The sequence below is a fragment of the Ahaetulla prasina genome, chromosome 2 (genome assembly GCF_028640845.1).
Source record: "Ahaetulla prasina isolate Xishuangbanna chromosome 2, ASM2864084v1, whole genome shotgun sequence".
Lineage (NCBI taxonomy): Eukaryota > Metazoa > Chordata > Lepidosauria > Squamata > Colubridae > Ahaetulla > Ahaetulla prasina.
In genome coordinates this window covers 180,753,732-180,773,795 of record NC_080540.1, presented here as the reverse complement: position 1 = coordinate 180,773,795, position 20,064 = coordinate 180,753,732, and the positions used below count along the sequence as shown (strand labels likewise).

At 41.2% G+C, this 20,064-nt stretch overlaps 1 protein-coding gene across 1 annotated transcript; it reads left to right on the top strand.

Annotated features, from left to right (window-relative positions):
* The first annotated feature begins 6,132 nt into the window (after positions 1–6,132).
* On the top strand, positions 6,133–19,677 carry TUBB4A (tubulin beta 4A class IVa). The gene is made up of 4 exons (XM_058166122.1): positions 6,133–6,311; positions 13,489–13,597; positions 14,099–14,209; positions 15,576–19,677. The coding sequence occupies exons 1-4, from the start codon at positions 6,255–6,257 to the stop codon at positions 16,631–16,633; spliced, it is 1,335 nt and encodes a 444-aa protein (XP_058022105.1). The 5' UTR covers positions 6,133–6,254; the 3' UTR covers positions 16,634–19,677.
* The last annotated feature ends 387 nt before the right edge of the window (positions 19,678–20,064 follow it).

Below are 20,064 nucleotides of genomic sequence, written 5' to 3'. Positions count from 1 at the left end.
CCAGAAAAGATCATAAAATTGGGCTCAGACACATGATGACCCAATTTCAACCTTCACAACTTACAACCATAATTATGGGTTCAATTACAGTCATAACTTGAGGACTACCTGTATCTATTTTACTTTGAATTCTGTACTGTTTTCAACAGGACTGTGAATAAGTCAAATGACAGACACAAGTGAAATTGAAATAGGAATGTTTAACTATTTTGTAGTTTGTCCATTTTTGGCACCGAAATGCATGCATTGTGTAGCACTGACGGGAGATCTGGATGTGTCACATTCAATTTAGTTTGAAAGAACAAGAAGATGAAAAAACAAGATGTTGGTTCTTAAGCCCTTTATTAGGAGGTTATTGTAAAAAATAATTTAATATCAATATCTGGGTGAATCAAAAAACGTACAAGGTAATTATTTTCCCTCGTTCTTCCTATATTTTCCTTTTCCAAATAAAACACATCTTTTTTATTTAGAGATCTAGCTTAATAAAGGATTGTGTTCTTTAGAGGTTCACCATTCTCATCCAAGAAGCTTCCCCATATTTCAAACTTGGAAAAATTTTCAATATAAAACACATAGGTCTAAAATCATAGAGGTCCTAAAGGATAGAATAGCAGCATTTGTTACCCATATGCTAGCGGATACTTTTTTGCAGGATGTTCATACCATATGTAACCACCTACCCTTTTACAAATCTCTTCAAATCTCTTCAATGAAAAGGGGGAGGGAATATTAGAGGAAAGTAAATAAACAGATGTTCTAGTAAATGAAAAAACTGGATATTCCCTACCAGAACTTCCAGCTTCTGTTGCTAAAGCATCTTTCAAGCATCTTAAATGATGTGCAAGGCATCATCCTTTAAAAAGACATTTGTTTACCATCCTTAACTATTATTCTTTTTCAAATGGAAAACTAGCTGATTTTGTTCCTTTATGCTAGCCAAAGAAGAGTTAACGCACAAATGCACATATGTTTTTGGTCTCTTCCTGTGAATAAAAGGAGAGGGTTGGTTTTTTTAAAAGTACAATGTTTAAAAGTACAATGCTAATGAACAGAAACAAATGAATCTACAGTGTATTCCACTGATTGATTTTGGATGAAAGCCTGATCTGTAGAGTGTAGCTTGAAGCAACCATTTAAATGGTTGTATTATTGCTACATGCTTTGTTTCATTTGGGGACTGGCTAGCTTGCTATACTTTGTTTTCAACAGGACTGTGAATAATTCAGATGACAGACACAAGTGAAATTGAAATAGGAATGTTTTAACTATTGTGTAGCTTGTCCATTTTTGGCACCAAAATGCAAGCATTGTGTAGCACTGACGGGAGAGCTGGATGTGTCACATTCAATTTAGTTTGAAAGAACAAGAAGATGAAAAAACAAGTTGTTGGTTCTTAGGCCCTTTATTAGGAGGTTATTGTAAAAAATAATTTAATATCAATATCTGGGTGAATCAAAAAATGTACAAGGTGGTTATTATTCCCATCCTCAATTTGAGTAAGGAATTAAATAATACTACACTACCAAGTTGCTGTAAATATTCCTTCCCAAATTTGGTCATATCATCTGGGAATTCTGGAATTTATAACCCCACAAATCTATAAATATGAATTATTTCTAGGAAATACATTGGCACTCACAAATGACACAGGTTAAACAGAGGCAAGAGCCATGCTGGTCTAGTGGTTAAGGCATAGGCTAGTAAGTAGGAGGCCATAAATTCAAATTCCACCTTAGCCATGAAAGCCAGGTGGGTGACTTTGGGCCACAGTCTCTCTCAGCCCAATCCAGCTCAAAGGGTGGTTGTGGGGAAAATAGCTGGAGGTAAATGCGTTGGATATATTCAGTTATTTGTAAGAATAAGGTAGGATACAAACAAACAAATAATTTTTAAAAGGAGTAGGACCAGTTGTATGGTTGGAACTGCCATCTGGATTTTTTGATTCCCCTTGCAGTCAAGTCCACTAATCAGGGCAACAATGGCTGAATTTTGCTTCTTTCCAAGCAAAATTCCCAGTAAGCAAAAGGCTGGCCAGAACCTGCAGAACCAATAAAATGCAGCTGGAGAGAAACAAAGCCTTTTTTGCAAAAAAAAAAGAAGAAGAAGAAGAAGAAGACAATAAGACCGGTGCAGAAAAGATGCAGAAAATGGGATGTTTGTAGCCCTCTTCATTAGGCCTTGCAAGGACATGGGGGTGGGGGGGAAGAGTAAAAAAAATAAAAATGGCAACTTTGCATGTACAACCAAAAGCCCCAATTCATTCTGACTTCTGTCACCATCTTGATTATTTTTCACTTCACATTTCAACTGAACCAACTGAACCATGAAGAAGCTTGGCCAAGCTTTTCACCTGGATAGTATTTGTCATAATGGGCGAATAAAACTGTGGCAACTGTTATACAGCACTCCTTATTTGTCGCTTTCATATTGCTTTGTATTTAGACTGCAGTAACAGAATTTTAGACCTAGGTGTTGGAAGGGAGGGAGGACGGATGGAAAGGAAGGAAGGAAAAAAGAAAATATGTGCAATTTTATTTTTTGAAAACAAATCCCAATTCCTGCCCTTCTAATTTTTCTTTCCTCTTGTATAGTTTCAGGCTTTCCATTAATGCCAAATATAATGGATAATAGATACTCTGGAGTTCAGGTAATTAATACCCTTTGAACAGACTATCACATAAGTATGCAATACTATTCTGTTCTGTTCTGTTCATCCAGCTTAATACAGACTGCTACTTTGTGGAACTGTTTTCCTTTAGAAGAAAGGCTGCAAGTATCAGCAATCCATTAGCCACTGTTACTCTCTTTACTGGTTTACTGAAGGAAGCTAATCCTCAATTTACAACCATTCGTTTAGTGACTGTTCGAAGTTATAATGGTACTGAAAAAAATGACCCATGACCATTTTTCACACTTAACTACCACTGCAGCATCCCCCTGGTCACGTGATCAGAATTTGGACACTTAGACACTTGGCAACTATGAGGGTTGCAGGGCTCATGTGATCAACCTTTGACAAACAAAGTCAATGGAGAAGCCATATTCATTTAACCACCACATCATTAACTTAAGAACAGCTGTGATTCAATTAACAACTGTGGCAAAACAGTCATAAAGTGGGGCAAAATTCACTTTTGTTTTTTTTTGTTTACATTTATACCCCGCCCTTCTCCGAAGACTCAGGGCGGCTTACAATGTATAAGGCAATAGTCTCATTCTATTTGTATATTTTTTTACAAAGTCAACTTATTGCCCCCCCAACAATCTGGGTCCTCATTTTACCTACCTTATAAAGGGTGGAAGGCTGAGTCAACCTTGGGCCGGGCTCGAGCCTGCAGTAATTGCAGGCTTTGTGTTCTTAATAACAGGCTTCTCTACTGCCTGAGCTATCCCGGCCCCTTAACAACTTAACTTAACAACTGTCTTACTTAGCAAAGGAAATTTTGGGTTCAATTGTGGTTATAAGTTGAGGACTACCTGCATTTCATTTCAGGAAATGTTTTTTTCTGAGAATGTTAATAGTTTTAGCTGAATTACAGGAGGAGAGCAAAGGGACATATAAAGCCATAGCCAGAGTAATCCTAGTGGACTACAGTGTGTGGCAGCAGCCAAAAAACCTAATGCAATCCTAGGCTGCATTAATAGAGGTTCAGTACTGGTAGAGGTAATAGTACTGTTTTACAACCCCTTAGTAAAACCACACTTGGAATATTGTATCCACTCCTGGTCACCACAATACAAAAAAGATGTTGAGACTCTAGAAAGAGTACAAAGAGCAACAAAAATTATAAGGGGGCTAGGGGATAAAACATATGAAGAACTGTTACAGGAACCGGCCATGACTAGTCTAGTGAGGAGAAGGATCGCGCGGGGGGGGGGGGACGACGACGAGATATGGTAACACTGTTCCAATATTTGAGAGACTTTTACAAAGATGAGGGGGTCAAACTATTGTCCAAAGCACTAAAAGGAAAGACAAGAAACAATGGTTGGAAACTGATCAAGGAAAGAAGCAACCTAAAACTAAGGAGATTTCCTAACGGTGAGAGCAATCAACCAATGGAATAGCTTGCTTTCAGAAGTTGTGGGTGCTTCATCACTGAAGGCTTTCAAAAAGAGACTAGACAACCATTTGTTTGGAATGATATAGAATCTCCTGCTCAAGCGGGGGTTGAACTAGAAGACCTCCGAGGTCCCTTCCATCTCTTATTATTCTATGTTGAAAATAGCTCATTCTGGACAGATGAACAGATCTGGGGACAATGGAAGGACCAGACTATTCCTTTTTCTTGCGTTCCCCTAATAATTCAGGTTTCTTTTTGTTTTAAAAAATCCTCAAAATTGTGAGCGCTTCCAACCAAACAAAAGCATAGATTCACACAGAGAATCTTGATAAATCCAAGTCAAGGCTATTAAACCCTGGATGATTTAATAACAAGGTTATCCCAATCCAGAAAAGGGTGTCTGTAATGGGAATGCCAGCTGAAAAAATGGTAATAGGCCAGGAGTTCCCAATTCTCAGCACCCTTAAGAATACCTAACTGTCCTGCTTCTCGAGCACCACTGTGGTTTTGCTGCAGTGCCTTCAGTGCAGTGTTTCAGAACCATAGTAATAGACACTTCTGGCTAGAGAAGTCACGTGGATCTTAAATGATAAATGACTTTAGGGCTACCTAGAAATATAATCTGTTTTTAGGGAATGAAATCAGTCTGTATGGTCATGTCCCCCAATTTCTATGCTTGGAAATCACCTGCCCCTTTAGCCTCTGTCTTGTGAAGCCAGACAATCTCAATGTATTTGCCTTTAATACATCACTGCACCCAAATGCTGCTTTAAAACGTCCTATGATGTTATTGAAAATAGACCTGAATGTCAACTACGTGTTAAAATTGTCTCATTGCCCAAATTCGTACTAGCTTTGTAAAGATGTTAAACAGCATCATGAACAAAATGTTGTAGACTCTAAAGCACAGGGACTAGGGCCAAACAATGTAATTCTCTGTAATGATCTTAGTAAATAAAAATAAAACCCCTATCCCAAATGCACAAAGCAATCTAAAATATTGTAATCAGCAGTATCAAAAGCTGCTGAAAAATCTAACAGATTTATTGTCCTCTCATCCCTCTTCTGCAGAAGGTTAACCAATAGAACAGAGTTTCTTAGCTTTGGCCAACTTGAACCATTCTCCAACCAGCATAGTCTTAGGCATAGCTGGGCTGGCAGTGTTGAAGTCCCCATGTCTTCAAGTGGCCAAAGTTGAGAAACACTGCAATAGAACAAGCTACACTTGACTGGAGTGAATTCCAACTGAAATGAATCAAGATAATCGAGGACCTCCAAGATTTGGGATCCACTTATTTTGTTTGCTAGCAGTGTGCTCCTACCTGCATAGATACTAATCTTTCAAACATTGGCCAAAATAGTTTACTGCAACTTGGACTACATAAATATGTAATAATGTTATACATACATATAAATATGTAAATCTAAGCAAGGCTTTTTTCAAGTTATTTTAATTCTGATACTGATAATTCTGATTTTCCTTAAGGCTGCTGACACTCAAAAGACCTATATATGCCACTCCTTACATCCAGGTACATATTTTCTCCCAGTTATGACAAATCAATTACAAATAAATAAACGAGGACAAACGATATGAGTACATTAGACAAGCATCTTCTCCACCTCCACAAAACTGAACACGATCCCATCCTCAGAGCTAAATGTCTACTTAAGCTTTTATTCATTTTGTAGCAAGAGGTGTCCCTTGGTTTTTCATCCCCTCCGAAGCTTTTTCATCCCCGGATCCAAAATAAATATCCCACCGCAGGAGCAGCAGTTACCACGCGCGCGCCTCACTAAGTACACCTATCCATTCACCCCCGACCCGAACAGAAGAGATCGTCTTCGGAGATGCCCCGAAGGTTTCGGGCATTTCTCCTCTAGGAGTTGACCGAAGAGGGCCTGAACGTCGACAGGGCAGACTGCAAAAATTTCAGCTCCTGGAAACACGCGCCAGACGCACGTACAGAGCGTTACCGCCTGGCAAAGCATCGAGAAAGGGTGGTGGCAATGGCATTGGCAGTCAACTGCAGCCCATGCGCAGTCGCTCCAAGCATAGTCCTTCCCTTCTCGGCGGGGCCCCATTTAAGGCGCATTACCGGAACGGGCTGAAGCCGGAGAGAGACGTGGAGTCGTCAAGTCGAAAGTAGAGCTTAAGTGCAGTTAAGAAGCAACCGTCAGCCAACCATGAGGGAGATCGTGCACCTGCAGGCCGGCCAGTGCGGCAACCAGATCGGGGCCAAGGTTAGAAGGGAAAACGCGGCTGGTGGAGGGATTCTTCCCGGAGAAATAACTTAGCTCTCCGGCGGGTTGCGATCGGAGAGACAAAGGAAGGGAATGGTGTTAACGTGTCCTCCCGGGAGCTTAATAATAACATTTCGGTCGGAATCGAGGCGCGTGAAGGGCATCAAGGGCAATGCGATCGAAATTCGCTTGAGGGGGCGGTGGAGCTGAGCGGGAAATTTCGCTGCTGTGATCTCTCTTCCTTTCCTCCTCCTCGGGAATGCCTGTCCGTAATGGCTCCCTACCGGAATGTGCCTGGAGCGTAGGGTGGGGGAGATTAGGAAATGGCGAGAAAGCGCGGCTTGGCAGAGGAGAGAGGACTGGCTTGGGTGCTCAGAGCCTTTGGGAGAAGCCCGTTTTGCTTCGGGCCGCATTTTCTAACCTGGAACCTGTGGCGGGAGTGGGCGGATCTCTGCAATGCGGCCGCCAACATGGCTTCCACCGTCCCCTCTCGTCTGAAGAAATCCCAGCAAAGACGGCAGGGGCAACGCGAGCGTCCATCCGTCTGGTTACTGCCGGCCGCGAACGGATCCCCTCGTGTTTTTCCCGAAGTCTGCCAAGAGGCACATTTGCACCGAGCTTTTGATGCAAATCCAGCCAGCTCGGTATTACCTTGATTGACTTGCACTTAGTTTACATTACACAGGTTACAATAATCTGAGTTTGCGCAAAACTAAGTCCAGTAAGAAATTGGCCTGCAAATAGGGTCAACTGCGCACATAACTGCATTAACTCTGACTATGAAGAACCTCCCAGCTATCTTCCCCAACCTGGTCCCATCCACATATGTTGTTGAATTGAACCTGGCTAAACAAGGAGTATTATATAACCCAGCAGCTTATTTGTAAGATGCCACATAATGCAAAGCTGGTGCATGGCAGTTATTTAAGGCATTTCCTCCTTTGGTACATGGCATATATCTGAATGCCATGCACTTCTTTTAGGATGCCTCTTAGATTATGTTCTGCCTTCAAGAAGCCCCCTCAGAACTGTTTTAATTGCTTCTGCCTTGGGATCCCTTCCCACAGCCTGGCTGCCCTTGATATCTTAAACCCATCTCTTACAATTAATATTGGGTTGGAATATATTTTCTTATCGGAGATAGTCAACCAGGTACCCTCCAGAACATGCTCCAATGGCAAGGTATGGAGGGAAACACTCGAAAGCACTGGATATCTACTTTTCCTATATGCCTCAGAAGGCCATACAATAGTCCTCATTTAGCAACCACAGTTGGGACTGGCAAGTCAGCTGTTATTAAGTGACACCTTGGCTGTGCTTAGTTTTCCTTTGCTTTACATACCTGTAAAGCTCATAAATGAAGATTGATCATAAATTTTCATTACCACTGCAAATAGCCACTAAACGTGTTAATCATTATACAAGAACTACCTTCTATCTTAATTCTGACAACTTCTAATATATTCTTCCTGGCCACGTGGGACTTCTATGCTGAATTTGTAAGGCAATCTGGTCTTCCACCAGCATTTCTAGAAAGTTGAGCCAGGCCTCAGCTGTCTTGGAAAGTTGAGCTTCCTTTCTGTTAATTTGTATCCACAAACTGCTGGCTTAACCAACCAGTTCTAAGGAAAGGGGAAGTTGATCAGAAACACCTTTTCCTCCTCCCCCACAAAATTGCTCCACCCTTGTTAGCAACGTAATCCTTCACATCAAGATCGAATGTTATAGATTTATGGATATCCTAAAAAAGCGAACCTTGATCTTTCTCCTTCCTTCCCTCGTGGAGAGATTGGATTGTTACTAAACCAGTCTTCCTAGAAGATCACTTAACACTTCTGCTGAGGCTGAAGTATCACAGAGCAGGTAAAACTGGGCAGTTCCACCTAAGACTGAACCAAAGGGGAGCTGAGCTCACCAATTGTGATTGGTGTATTTCTCCTCCTTGCATAAATATATTGGGGAAAGAGGTGCTTCTTCCTGGCTGCCTATTAGCTATGTAAATGAGCTTTTTCTGGTAGGAGCCTTCCCTGCAATCTGAAGTAAGGTGAGTCACCATTGCTCAGCTCATTTTACTTTTTGAAAGCTCAGCAAGCTGTTTCTGGGGTTGGATCAGTCTATGAATAACCTCAAGCTGTTAACTTGTATCTCCCTGAAAAGAGACAGTTACCGACTGAGCTACTGCTTCAGAAGCCTTGACTTTCTGACACATGGCTACCATTCCCGGTGTCCAGCATGTGGTTGATGCATCTCTTTTACAGCTAACTTGCTGCAAGGCCTCTCACAGAATATGCTGTGAAAGTTTTCTAAACAAAATGAGCAGCTTTTCTCCCTGTCCATCTCTTAAAGAGAAACTTAACTTGTGGCTAAATCTTGTGAGGTTTAAAAACACAGCAGCCCATTCCCTTCACAGAGAACTTAAAAGGCTGGTGTACAATTTTCAATGTATTTTCTTGGTAATGGGATTTGTCTTCACCTCTCACATTCTAGTCTGTAAAACCAGGCTGGTATCAGTAGAAGCTTCAGCCTTTGGAGCAGGGGCTCTCCAGACTTGGCAACTTTAAGACTTGTAGACTTCAACTCCCACAGTTCTATAGCTGGCAGAGGAATTCTGAGAGTGCCAAGTTTGGAGACCCTCACTTTAGAGCAATGAGAACTGGTGTGCTTTTCACATGCAAAGGCAGCATCTGAACTCTGCACCTTAAATTAAACTTCACCTGGACTTTTTACTGCCACCATAATAAAAATGACTTCATCTCTCTGACTTGCATGTGACTGCTGTTGAATCTAGCCTACAAGCTGTGAAATAGAAGTGGCTATTGTTAGTCAAAATAAACAGCCTTAAATCTGGTATTTTGCTACTGAGTCGGCAACCAGGAGAGTCTAATCTTTGATTTCTCTTCCTAATTTGGGGAGAAAAATGAGAACAAACAGTGGCAGTATATTCTCAGCCTGAAGGGCAGTGACGTGCTGGAGAAGGAGTTTGCTGAATTGGAAAGTGTCCCTGCTGCTAAGCCTTCCCTGCTGTCTGGCATGTGCCCAAGCACCTGATGGACATACCGAGAACTCATCAGCAATCCAGGCGACTGCTAAAGCCTGTCATTTGCTCATGTACTGGATTTATAATTGCAGTTGTTTCCTTCTCCGTACTGCTCTGGTTGTCTTCTCTGAGGTGTGCATGCGGAGGGGGACTTTAAGGGACATGGCGCAGTGTCTGCATCTCCCTATAACATCAGCAAATGCTTGCTTTCTTCCCCCAGCCCCGCCTGCTTTCCCCAGCAATTGGTATAAATAGAAACTGCCACTCATGCTGCAGCAGAATGAGAGAAAGACAAGTATGACCCAGGGATTCCATTTAAAGCTGAGTTGCAGCAGGCACAAAGTGGCGAGAACCAGCTGTACAGGCTTTCTGGGCTGCAAAGCCCAGAGGTAGGCCAGACAGAAGTGGGAGCTTCCCATCTTCTGTGAGGGGAAGTGGGCATGTTTGAATGGAAGGCTTCCTAGATTCTACTGGCAAAAATAAGGCACAGGGTACAGAATCAGTTTCCAAGTTGAAAAAAAACTAGATAGAGTCTTCTCTTTAATTAAAACATTCAATTTTGCCATCTTTGCCAACTTAATTTAGTGCAATATTACAAGCAGCTTTGTGTTCTTTAAAAGTCCTGTCCTACACAGTTAACATAAATGGTATTCTGAATTCCTCTATTTAAGGTACAATCACAACAACTTTAGATAAAATTGTTTTAAAACCTGTTATGATAGATGATCCGATAGAATTAAGATCTTAATACAAAAACTTGAAATAAGAATTTTAAGTACTATGTAGAAGCAACATTCATTACTCTGGCTGGGAGACAAGATCCACAGCTAATATGCCAAAAATGGGAAAATACTAGCACTGCAAAATTTAAGCATTTCAAGAGTTTCACAAATCTCTTTGCTTGGCTGCCAATGGAGGAAGGAAGTTTTCCTGTTCCTGTTTAAATTGGCTGACTTCATATTTTCTGCTAAGTCGTAATATGGTTTATTTGACTTTTGCTTAGTGCGGTGGTGGTTTGTAAATTATAGCTCTGTGTGTGAAGCCATCATGAGTAAAAATTTAATTTGATTGTGTTCGTCTTCTACTTGTTGGCTTCCTTGAGCCAGTACATCTAGCTCAGTATACCATGACACAAGATGCTGGACCAGCAGATCTTCATTCTGAGCCATCAGTTTTTGCTAATGACTTGCCTAGTTCAGTATTGCCAACAGTTTGGTCAGTGTCTCTCCAGGACTACAGATAGAGGCCATATCGGCCCTTATTCAGTAAAGCATTTCTGCAAAATAACATATGTCTTAACACTGAGCGATTCTTCCGTAAGCTTAATAGGGAAAATAAATCTTTTCTTTCTCTTCTTATGCAAAAGTTTCCCTCACCTTCCCAAGTGCCACTGATTTGAAAAAAATAATGCATTTATGATAAGAAGAAGCTAAACTAAATATTTCTACATCTACAAAGCTTTTATATCCCATACCCCAGGCACTTATAATTATAAGGAAAAAGAATGTGGAAAAAGAAAGCTTTTGTAGAAAAAAAAGGGATATATTATATGAGTCAAAACAGTTGGAGACATGAAACAAATTGCAGTAGTTTACTGAAGTATCCTAAAAGGATGGCTACTGGGTTCCTGCCCAATCAGACCAAGAACTGCAAATACAGATATGCAAAATATTATATAGGAAAAATATATTATGAATCATAAATAATTAATCATTAAACGCATCAAATCTAATCTTTAGCTTACAGTTGAATTTCTAAGGTTAGTTTAAACAAGTAGATCCTTTAATTGGGTTTTTATACTTTTGATTAAACTATGCTACACCCATAGTTAAGATTATCCTGTTGCAATCTTCTCTGGTATGAAAATAAGTACCTTGAGCATACTGTACTTCCCATTCTTGCAGTCATCCACTAGATTTCTCCAAGAAAGGAGGAGACACAAGTTGGTGCATAGATCCTGCAGTGGGTGGGGACTCATCCTTGGAGTCTATAGGACAGTGAACCCATTTTGAGCATTTGGAAGCTGTGATGGAAAAACTGCTTTTAAGATTATAGAAAATACAGGTAGTTCTAGACTTAACAAGCACAGTTCAGCCCACAATTTCTGTTAATAAGTGAAAAATTTATTAGGAGAGTTTTGCTCCATCTTACGACCTTTCTTGCCACAGTTGTTAAGAGAATCATTGCAGTTGTTAAGTTAGTAACATGGTTCTTAAGTGAACCTGGTTTCCCCAGTGACTTTGCTTGTCAGAAGGTTGCAAAAAGTGATCACGTATTCCCAGGATACTGCAACCGTCATAAATACAAGTTAGTTGCCAAGCATCTTAATTTTGATTTTGTGACCAGGGGATGCAGCAATGCTCAAGTGTCATGTCACTTTTTTCAGTGCTGTTGTAACTTTGAACCGTCACCAAATGAACTGTTGTAAGTTGAGGACTACCTGTATTGTATGAGATTTATATTCACCCTCTCATTTCCCCAAAAGATTATTACTGCCAGCTGCAGTTTTCAGATAGTGAGATGTAGGTGTGTTTTATCAGATATATGGCAGTTAAATAAGACATTAAAGTTAAGAATGGACATTTCTTTAATTAGGATAGGATAGGATAGGATAGGATAGGATAGAGGTGGAAGGGACCTTGGAGGTCTTCTACCCCCATGTCTTCACTGTCAGGAAGCTTCTCCTTAATTCCAAATTGCTTCTCTCTTTGATCAGTTTCCATTCATTGCTTCTTGTCCTGCCCTCTGGTGCTATGGAGATTGAAACATTTATAAAGCATCCATGGGCTTTAGGAGAAAAGATTAGCTTCTCCCTATCTGGCTCATGGCTTAAAAAAACCGTTCCTGGAACACTTAGGATTTACGGCAACAGACCATCCTGAAGCAGAGTAAAGCTTCTGATGGTCTGTGTAGAAACCTCAGCAGGCAGCAGCAGGAGTTCAAACAGGAGAATCTATACCATCTCAGACAAGTGACTGTCCAGTCTCTTCTTAAAAACCTCCAGTGATGGAGTGCCCATGATTTCTGGAGGCAAGCTGTTCCATTGGTTAATTGTCTTCACTGTCAGGAACCTTCTCCTTAATTCCAGATTGCTTCTCTCTTTGATCAGTTTCCATTCATTGCTTCTTGTCCTGCCCTCTGGTGCTATGGAGATTGAAACATTTATAAAGCATCCATGGGCTTTAGGAGAAAAGATTAGCTTCTCCCTATCTGGCTCATGGCTTAAAAAAACCGTTCCTGGAACACTTAGGATTTACGGCAACAGACCATCCTGAAGCAGAGTAAAGCTTCTGATGGTCTGTGTAGAAACCTCAGCAGGCAGCAGCAGATGCTTAAATGATGAAGGGCAGGCAGCAGGATCCCATCTTCCAAAACCTTGCTGGGACCGTAGGAGACATCCTCCACATTGTATTTGGATAAAACTGTCCTTGAGAGCACAGAAGACTTTGGGGTAGGCTGAGTGTCAAAACTGAATTTCTTGTTGCACAAAATGAAGTATGGCCTGGAGTGGGTACATCTTAGATTATCTACTAGATCTTTCAAAAATTGTACCATAAAGATAGAAAGTTTGAAAGCCGTAGTACTGAATCAGATGACTGGTTGATGTCTCTGTGGAACTGTGTGGAACTGGATCACAAATTCATTTGGAGGTCGGGATGACAGATGAGAGCTTGTTGAGTGATGAGGAATCGATACCTTTGCCATGCCGCTGCTTGAGGTAATTGGTAGCAGATCCAATATGTGCCGTTCGACTGGCCAAATGATCTGAAGAAGGGGGCAATTAATCTATCCCTCCCCCTTGGTCCAATGTCTGTCCTAGGCAACAGGTGCATACTGACAAATGCCATCAGCTGTAAATAAATATCTGCCTGCTTTGCAAGGCTGTGCTGGAGACTCATGGAAAAGGGCTTTGTGATTTTGGCACCTTTAGTGGAAAACCCAGATGGTACCCTCCCTGCTAATGAGTCCAGTCCAGTATTCAAGCTCCTCAGGATAAATCGATGATATGTCGCATTGCACTTCCACATGAAGGCTGTCCAAGTATGCAGTAGAACTGTAACATTAAAATGGGACCAGTCTGGTTTTCAGAAGGATTTGTCCTGTCGCACTAATTCTTTTGTCCCTTTCCCTGACTTACAGTTCTGGGAAGTCATCAGCGATGAACATGGCATTGATCCCACTGGCACCTACCATGGAGATAGTGACTTACAATTGGAAAGGATCAACGTCTACTACAATGAAGCCTCAGGTCAGCTTCCCTACATTTCAGAGTGCCAGAGACGTCTCTCTTGCCTGCCTCCATTCTGTTCAATGTTCTCTCCTTTCTGCTCACCTTTATCCTGAAATCAGATATATTCTGTTTTTTTAATGGAAAAAAATAAAACAAACATTTCCCAAGTGGAACATGCTAGTTGCTGAGCAAAAGTACAATGTGGAGATACAAGAGATGGTGGGGGGGTTTTGTCATGCCTTACCTAGCTTGTTTATTGCACATATGATAATTTCAGTTTTGTTCAGTATATCATCTCATTGTCACTTCAGTCCTTTTTATGAATCCAACCATTTGCTTCTCTCTAAATCTGTTGGTAACTCTGCTTAATCCTGATCACAGAATGGTCATGTTGCTATCACAATGAAACCACAGTAACCCTAAAAGCAAACCTTAATCAGACATAGCATGTTAGATTAAACGCGTTGGGCTGTTTGTGATTGTCAACAAGTGGATTCTTACAGTTATTTTTCTACCCAGGTGGCAAATATGTGCCTAGAGCTGTTTTGGTTGACTTGGAACCTGGAACCATGGATTCTGTAAGATCTGGACCTTTTGGACAGATATTCAGACCTGATAACTTTGTCTTTGGTAAGGATCATTGTTGAACAACTCTGCAATTCTTCTCCAGTCAAGTTAAACCAGAAATGTTGTGTATTACAGCATCCCTTAACATGCTTCTTCTTGCTCTTTTTTGTTTTAATTAGTTATTTACAACTAATTACAAATCTGAAATACTATGATTTATAGCAAAAACTACAAATTCAGCATCTGTTCTTTAGAAATTAATTATTTCAGTGCCGTTGAATCAGATTTATTTTGACTTCCTGTTGAGAAAAACTCAATTCAGGAATTGTCAGAGAACATGATATATATATTCTTACCACTATTCCAAACACGTACATGAGTATCTTAGTCTTAATTTTTTCCAAGTGTTGAGCAACTATTCTCTTTTGACCCTGCTGTCCATAAGTCTTGACTGCTAGGAGAACAGACTTCACACATTAGGGATATCACTTAGTAACATGTATATCTTTAACAAGCAATGATCAATGTCACTATGTTTCTACAGTCCAGTGACATTGAAACCCAAATGGAACAAAAGTAGGGCGAGTCAAGTATTTCTGTATGACGTTTAAGTGAAATACAGCTGCTACTAACTGGTGTATAGTTATGGTGTCAAGTGTGAATTAGGTTCTTGCACAACTCGCTGCCCTTAGAGTTATTAGGACACTATTTGCAGACTGTTTCAGAACATTATGTAGATTTTTATATGCATTGACACTGGTATGTAGATGTTCAGAGTATTTTTTTTTCTTTTGCTTTGGAGTAAAGAGGAGGAAGACCATCGAGGTGTTGAATACATTTCTAGTAAGCCAGGCTGTGTATTGCTGTGTCCCAGCAGCAGCATTAAGTCTGCAAAGAAACTCTTAATTTAAACCACTCTCTGTATAAGGTGTGACTGGAGAAAGAAACTAAAATAACACAGCAACACCTTCCTTTATTGCTGTTCTACTTTGCATTCTGCACACGCTACAAAAGATTGCACCATATGTAGAATTTGAATTGATTGGCAATAGAGTACCAGTAATGTTCCATAATGTGGAAAGCACTTTTGATGTGATAAGACTGAAGTCCGCAATATAGAGCCCACATGTTTGTGGATATCTTCTTTGATGCCCACCAAGTTCCTGCCCCTAAATCTAATTTTAGAAGCTGGATTCTAGGGCTTGAGTCCATCACGTTAGCAGTATTCTGTTTTACTCATCTGGAAATGATTTGATTCCTCTAGTAACCTAGCAACTGAGGAAACTTATCTTTAGAAAAAAAGTGTATGAGAGAAAGTGAAAATAATGTTTATGTCAAAGCATTCATTGAACTCATCATTGCAAATGGCAAACAATAAACCAAATATCTTTATCCTGTTCCTCCCCCCTCCCCAATTCCTGTTGCTCAGGTCAAAGTGGTGCTGGGAACAACTGGGCCAAAGGCCACTATACAGAAGGAGCTGAGTTGGTCGATTCTGTCCTAGATGTGGTAAGAAAGGAAGCTGAGAGCTGTGACTGTCTCCAGGGTTTTCAGCTTACCCACTCTCTAGGTGGGGGCACTGGATCAGGGATGGGTACCCTGCTGATCAGCAAGATTCGTGAGGAATATCCAGACCGTATCATGAACACCTTCAGTGTGGTGCCATCACCCAAAGTTTCAGACACAGTAGTAGAACCCTACAATGCTACCCTCTCGGTACACCAACTGGTGGAGAACACAGATGAGACCTACTGCATTGACAATGAGGCTCTCTATGACATCTGTTTCCGTACCCTCAAGCTAACAACTCCCACTTATGGAGACCTCAATCATTTAGTCTCTGCTACCATGAGTGGTGTAACAACCTGCCTCCGCTTTCCTGGCCAACTCAATGCTGACCTTCGCAAGTTGGCTGTGAACATGGTTCCCTTTCCTCGCCTCCATTTCTTCATGCCTGGCTTTGCCCCTCTGACCAGTCGGGGCAGCCAGCAGTACCGAGCCTTGACTGTACCAGAGCTAACACAACAGATGTTTGATGCCAAAAACATGATGGCAGCCTGCGACCCTCGTCATGGGCGTTACCTGACAGTAGCAGCTGTCTTCCGAGGCAGGATGTCTATGAAGGAAGTGGACGAGCAGATGCTGAATGTCCAGAACAAGAATAGCAGCTACTTTGTGGAATGGATCCCCAACAATGTCAAGACAGCTGTGTGTGATATCCCACCCCGTGGCCTTAAAATGGCAGCTACTTTCATTGGTAACAGCACAGCTATCCAGGAGCTCTTCAAGCGCATCTCGGAGCAATTCACAGCCATGTTCCGTCGCAAGGCCTTTCTCCACTGGTATACGGGTGAAGGCATGGATGAGATGGAGTTTACAGAGGCCGAGAGCAACATGAATGACCTGGTCTCAGAATACCAGCAGTATCAGGATGCTACTGCTGAAGAAGGCGAGTTTGAAGAGGAGGCAGAGGAGGAAGTTGCATGAAGATCTCTCTTCTCTACTCTATTCTACTCTTCTCTTGTCTCTTCTCTCTTCCTGCCCATTACTCCTCCTCTTTATTCCAACCAGTCTTCTGAACCATATTGGACCATGTTGCCTGCATTGGCATAGACTTGGAACATTCTAAGCCAGCCTAAAGGATCTTAAAGTGGAATCTTCTAAGGCTTACCCACCTGCCTGCCTATCTCAAATTCTGCAGGGTGGAGTTATGCATATAGGAGTACTGTGTTGGTATGAGGAGGAAGAACGGGCTTCTCAGTTGTATTCAGGAATGGCAGCCACTGGTAATGTTTCTAGCTAAAAGCACTAACCAACATATTTTTCTCATCTTATCCTCTCTCCCAGTCCCCTCCTCTTTTCTTTTCCCTCTGCCCAATATCTCATGCGCATCCCTCTGTGATGTCTGTCTTGAGTGTTCTGTGTGGTCATGTGAGTTTTTGTTTCCAAAGATGAGTACGCACTAACTTGCATTTGTTTTGCTTTTCTTCATCCATGTTGGGCTTAAAGGAAAGATTAATGGAACTGGGGGGGGGGAGGTAGTTGAGGGGAATGGGGCACTTTAGTTCTTTAGCATGAAACATAGTCCCCCCCTTCCTTTGAGTGTATTTGTTACGAACAAATTGTATGTCTCCACAATAAACTACTGAAAAATAATTCAGGCTAATGTTGGTTTCAGAGATTGTTTTAATTCTACCTTTCAAATGCATGACTTTCTCACTGTCTGTTAATGTATTGCATTTATATACCACTTTTTTTTCCTCCGGGTGTTCAAGGTAGCATACATGGTGACCTTCTCTAGTTTTTATCCCTACAGCAACCCTTGCATTCTCAGAAACTAGGGAAGAAAAATGAGGTTTTTCAGAATTTAGAAGTCAAGGATTTGATGGGCATTTCATCTTTATCTCTTAAGCAAGTTTCTGTCTGAGGAAATCTCTGAGAAAGGATGGAACTTCTCACAGAGTTCCTTTCTTAATGTATTCACTATAAATGAAGGCTGAGTATACTTACATGATTTCCAAGACTGTAGCCTAACCCTGGCATTAAAGCTGATAAATGAAACTCTGCAAATCTACCTTCCTTGGTCATTTGTTTCTGTTTGGGGCTTGACATCGTGAGGTAAGCTGAAGTAAGCTAGAGCAACTGACCCAAATTTATCCAGAGAGTTCAGTGACTGTGTTGGGACTTGAGCTGGGTCTCCCCAAGCCCTTGTCCAATCTCATAACCACTCTGCTGGAAAAGCAGTATGGCCCTCAGAACTGGGAAAGGCATAATTGATTCTTTTTGCTTTACTCTATAAAGATTTAACCTGATTGATGATGATTATATACCATCAAATCACTTTTGACTCCTAGCAACCACATAGATTTTTTCTGTGATTGGCTAAACCTGGTCTTTCAAATGTCCCCAAACAGTGTACTCATTGATGACTATACGGGTACAATTTCACACAACCATTTGGGGCTACAAAAGTCCCACAGCAGAGGCAAAGATGAGGGAACTAGCAGAATGCAAAGCAAGCAGGTCTGAGTAGTGGAACAAGTTATGTCTTCCCTGCTTGGTGTGACTACTTGATTAATAATGCACCTCATTTGGGGTAATTACACTGAGAGTTCCCTGCAGCATTTTCTCTTTACCATTTTTAACTCCAGGATCCAATGAAGCCATTAACTGAGAAAATACTGCTTGGTAAAATTCAGTGCATCCTGGACAATACCATTATTTTATATAAGATGCAAATTTTGCCTTCCTTAAAATCTTGGCTTCTCTTAGTTTGTGCCTTCCCAAAATATTTGAATATGTGTAAGTAATTCCAATGGTCAATATGTACAGTGAATAAGATGCTAGATTAGACTAGGGGAGACCCAGTTGAATCCAGTCTCAGCTTACTTCACAATATAATTGCTAGAATAAAATGAAGAAAAGTCTCTCTGCAAATCCCCTTGAGTTGGGGAGGAAATTTGAGATACAAATAAGAATATTAATATAAATAAGCAGGCACTTCCAAGAAGGAGAAGTTTTGGCAGGGGTGAAATCTACTTAATGTCAAGGTTCCAGAAAAACCTCTTCTGCATAAAAAAACTCAGAAGCCATTGTTTTTCAGAGTTCTTTACTAGCATGAGGAAACTGGCACACGATGAGTGAAATTCCAAAACTGAATTTCCGGATTCTTTTCCCAGTTATACAAACCCCAAGAGTCCCACCCCCCTGACCCCTTTGATGGTCACATGGTCCCACGTTCTCCCAGTTCATTCGAATATCTTCCCGCCACTCCTCCTGCAGATGTGAACACCATCCGACCTTGACCGCTTGAAGAATGTTACCATACCCCTCAGCCCCCCTTCTTCCCCTCAGGGGAAAAATGTGGCAGCGTCTGGAACCCTAAAGTCTAGTATGGTTTCCAGGCCTGACACTTACCTTCCTTACCGGTTTGGAAGCGCACGCACTGCACACACACACGCATCACCTGTGCACGCAGACCCTCTGCATGCGCAAAACCTGTGCATGCGCAGAGGGTAAAAAACACATTACTTCCTGGTTAAAACCAGAAAGTAACAACAACCTAGCAGGTGGGTGGAATTTCGCGCCGCCATTGCTACCGGTTCTCTGAACCACCCGCCACAATCACTACTGGATTGGCCGAACCGGGAGCATTTTACCCCTGGGTTTTGGGTAGAGCATTTTGCCCACTCACTTCCTTTTTTCTGAGAAGAAAGTTGCAATATCAACAGTCTATTTTCCCTTTCATGATAGCCTCAGTCAAGTTCCTCCAAGTGCTAAATAAGATTTCAATATTCCTTGACACTTTTATTCCTTCTGATTTTCAGTGACAAGTGGCTGGGTTTGCACTGAGCCTCAAGGCAGTCATATAACTCTCATTTTAAGTTTTGTAAGATGTTCCTGTAAGCACGGAGGGGAAGTGTGTACACTAACCCAGCAGCTTGGATCCTCAAGTTTGTTATCCCCCATTAATTGGAAGCCATGTAAAAGTGATCAGGCTTATATCAAAAATAAAAAGAGAATGTGAGTAACCTGTTTGCATTTCTTGCAAAGTGTTATCATTCTCAGTTGTTGCATTATTACTCTCTTATTTACCATTAAAAACTATATACAACCGAAGATGTTAATATGCAAAAGTCACGTTGCATCCTTTACCATTGCACAATAATGCTGGGAAGTAATCGGTAGACAATAAGAAAAGTAAAATAGAAAGGCAGTGCTACTCTTGTCAAGAACTATGCTGGATACTAAATAAAAGTTTATTGCTTTGGGCATGAAAATGTCAGATTTGTAACATAATATGAATAGTTAAGATGGCTAAGGAATAGTTAAATAGTTAACTAAGGAAGAAAAGTTAAAATACTAAGGAACCACTTGGCCATCTAGCTAGCTCTGGCAGCATCACTCTGAATGAAATT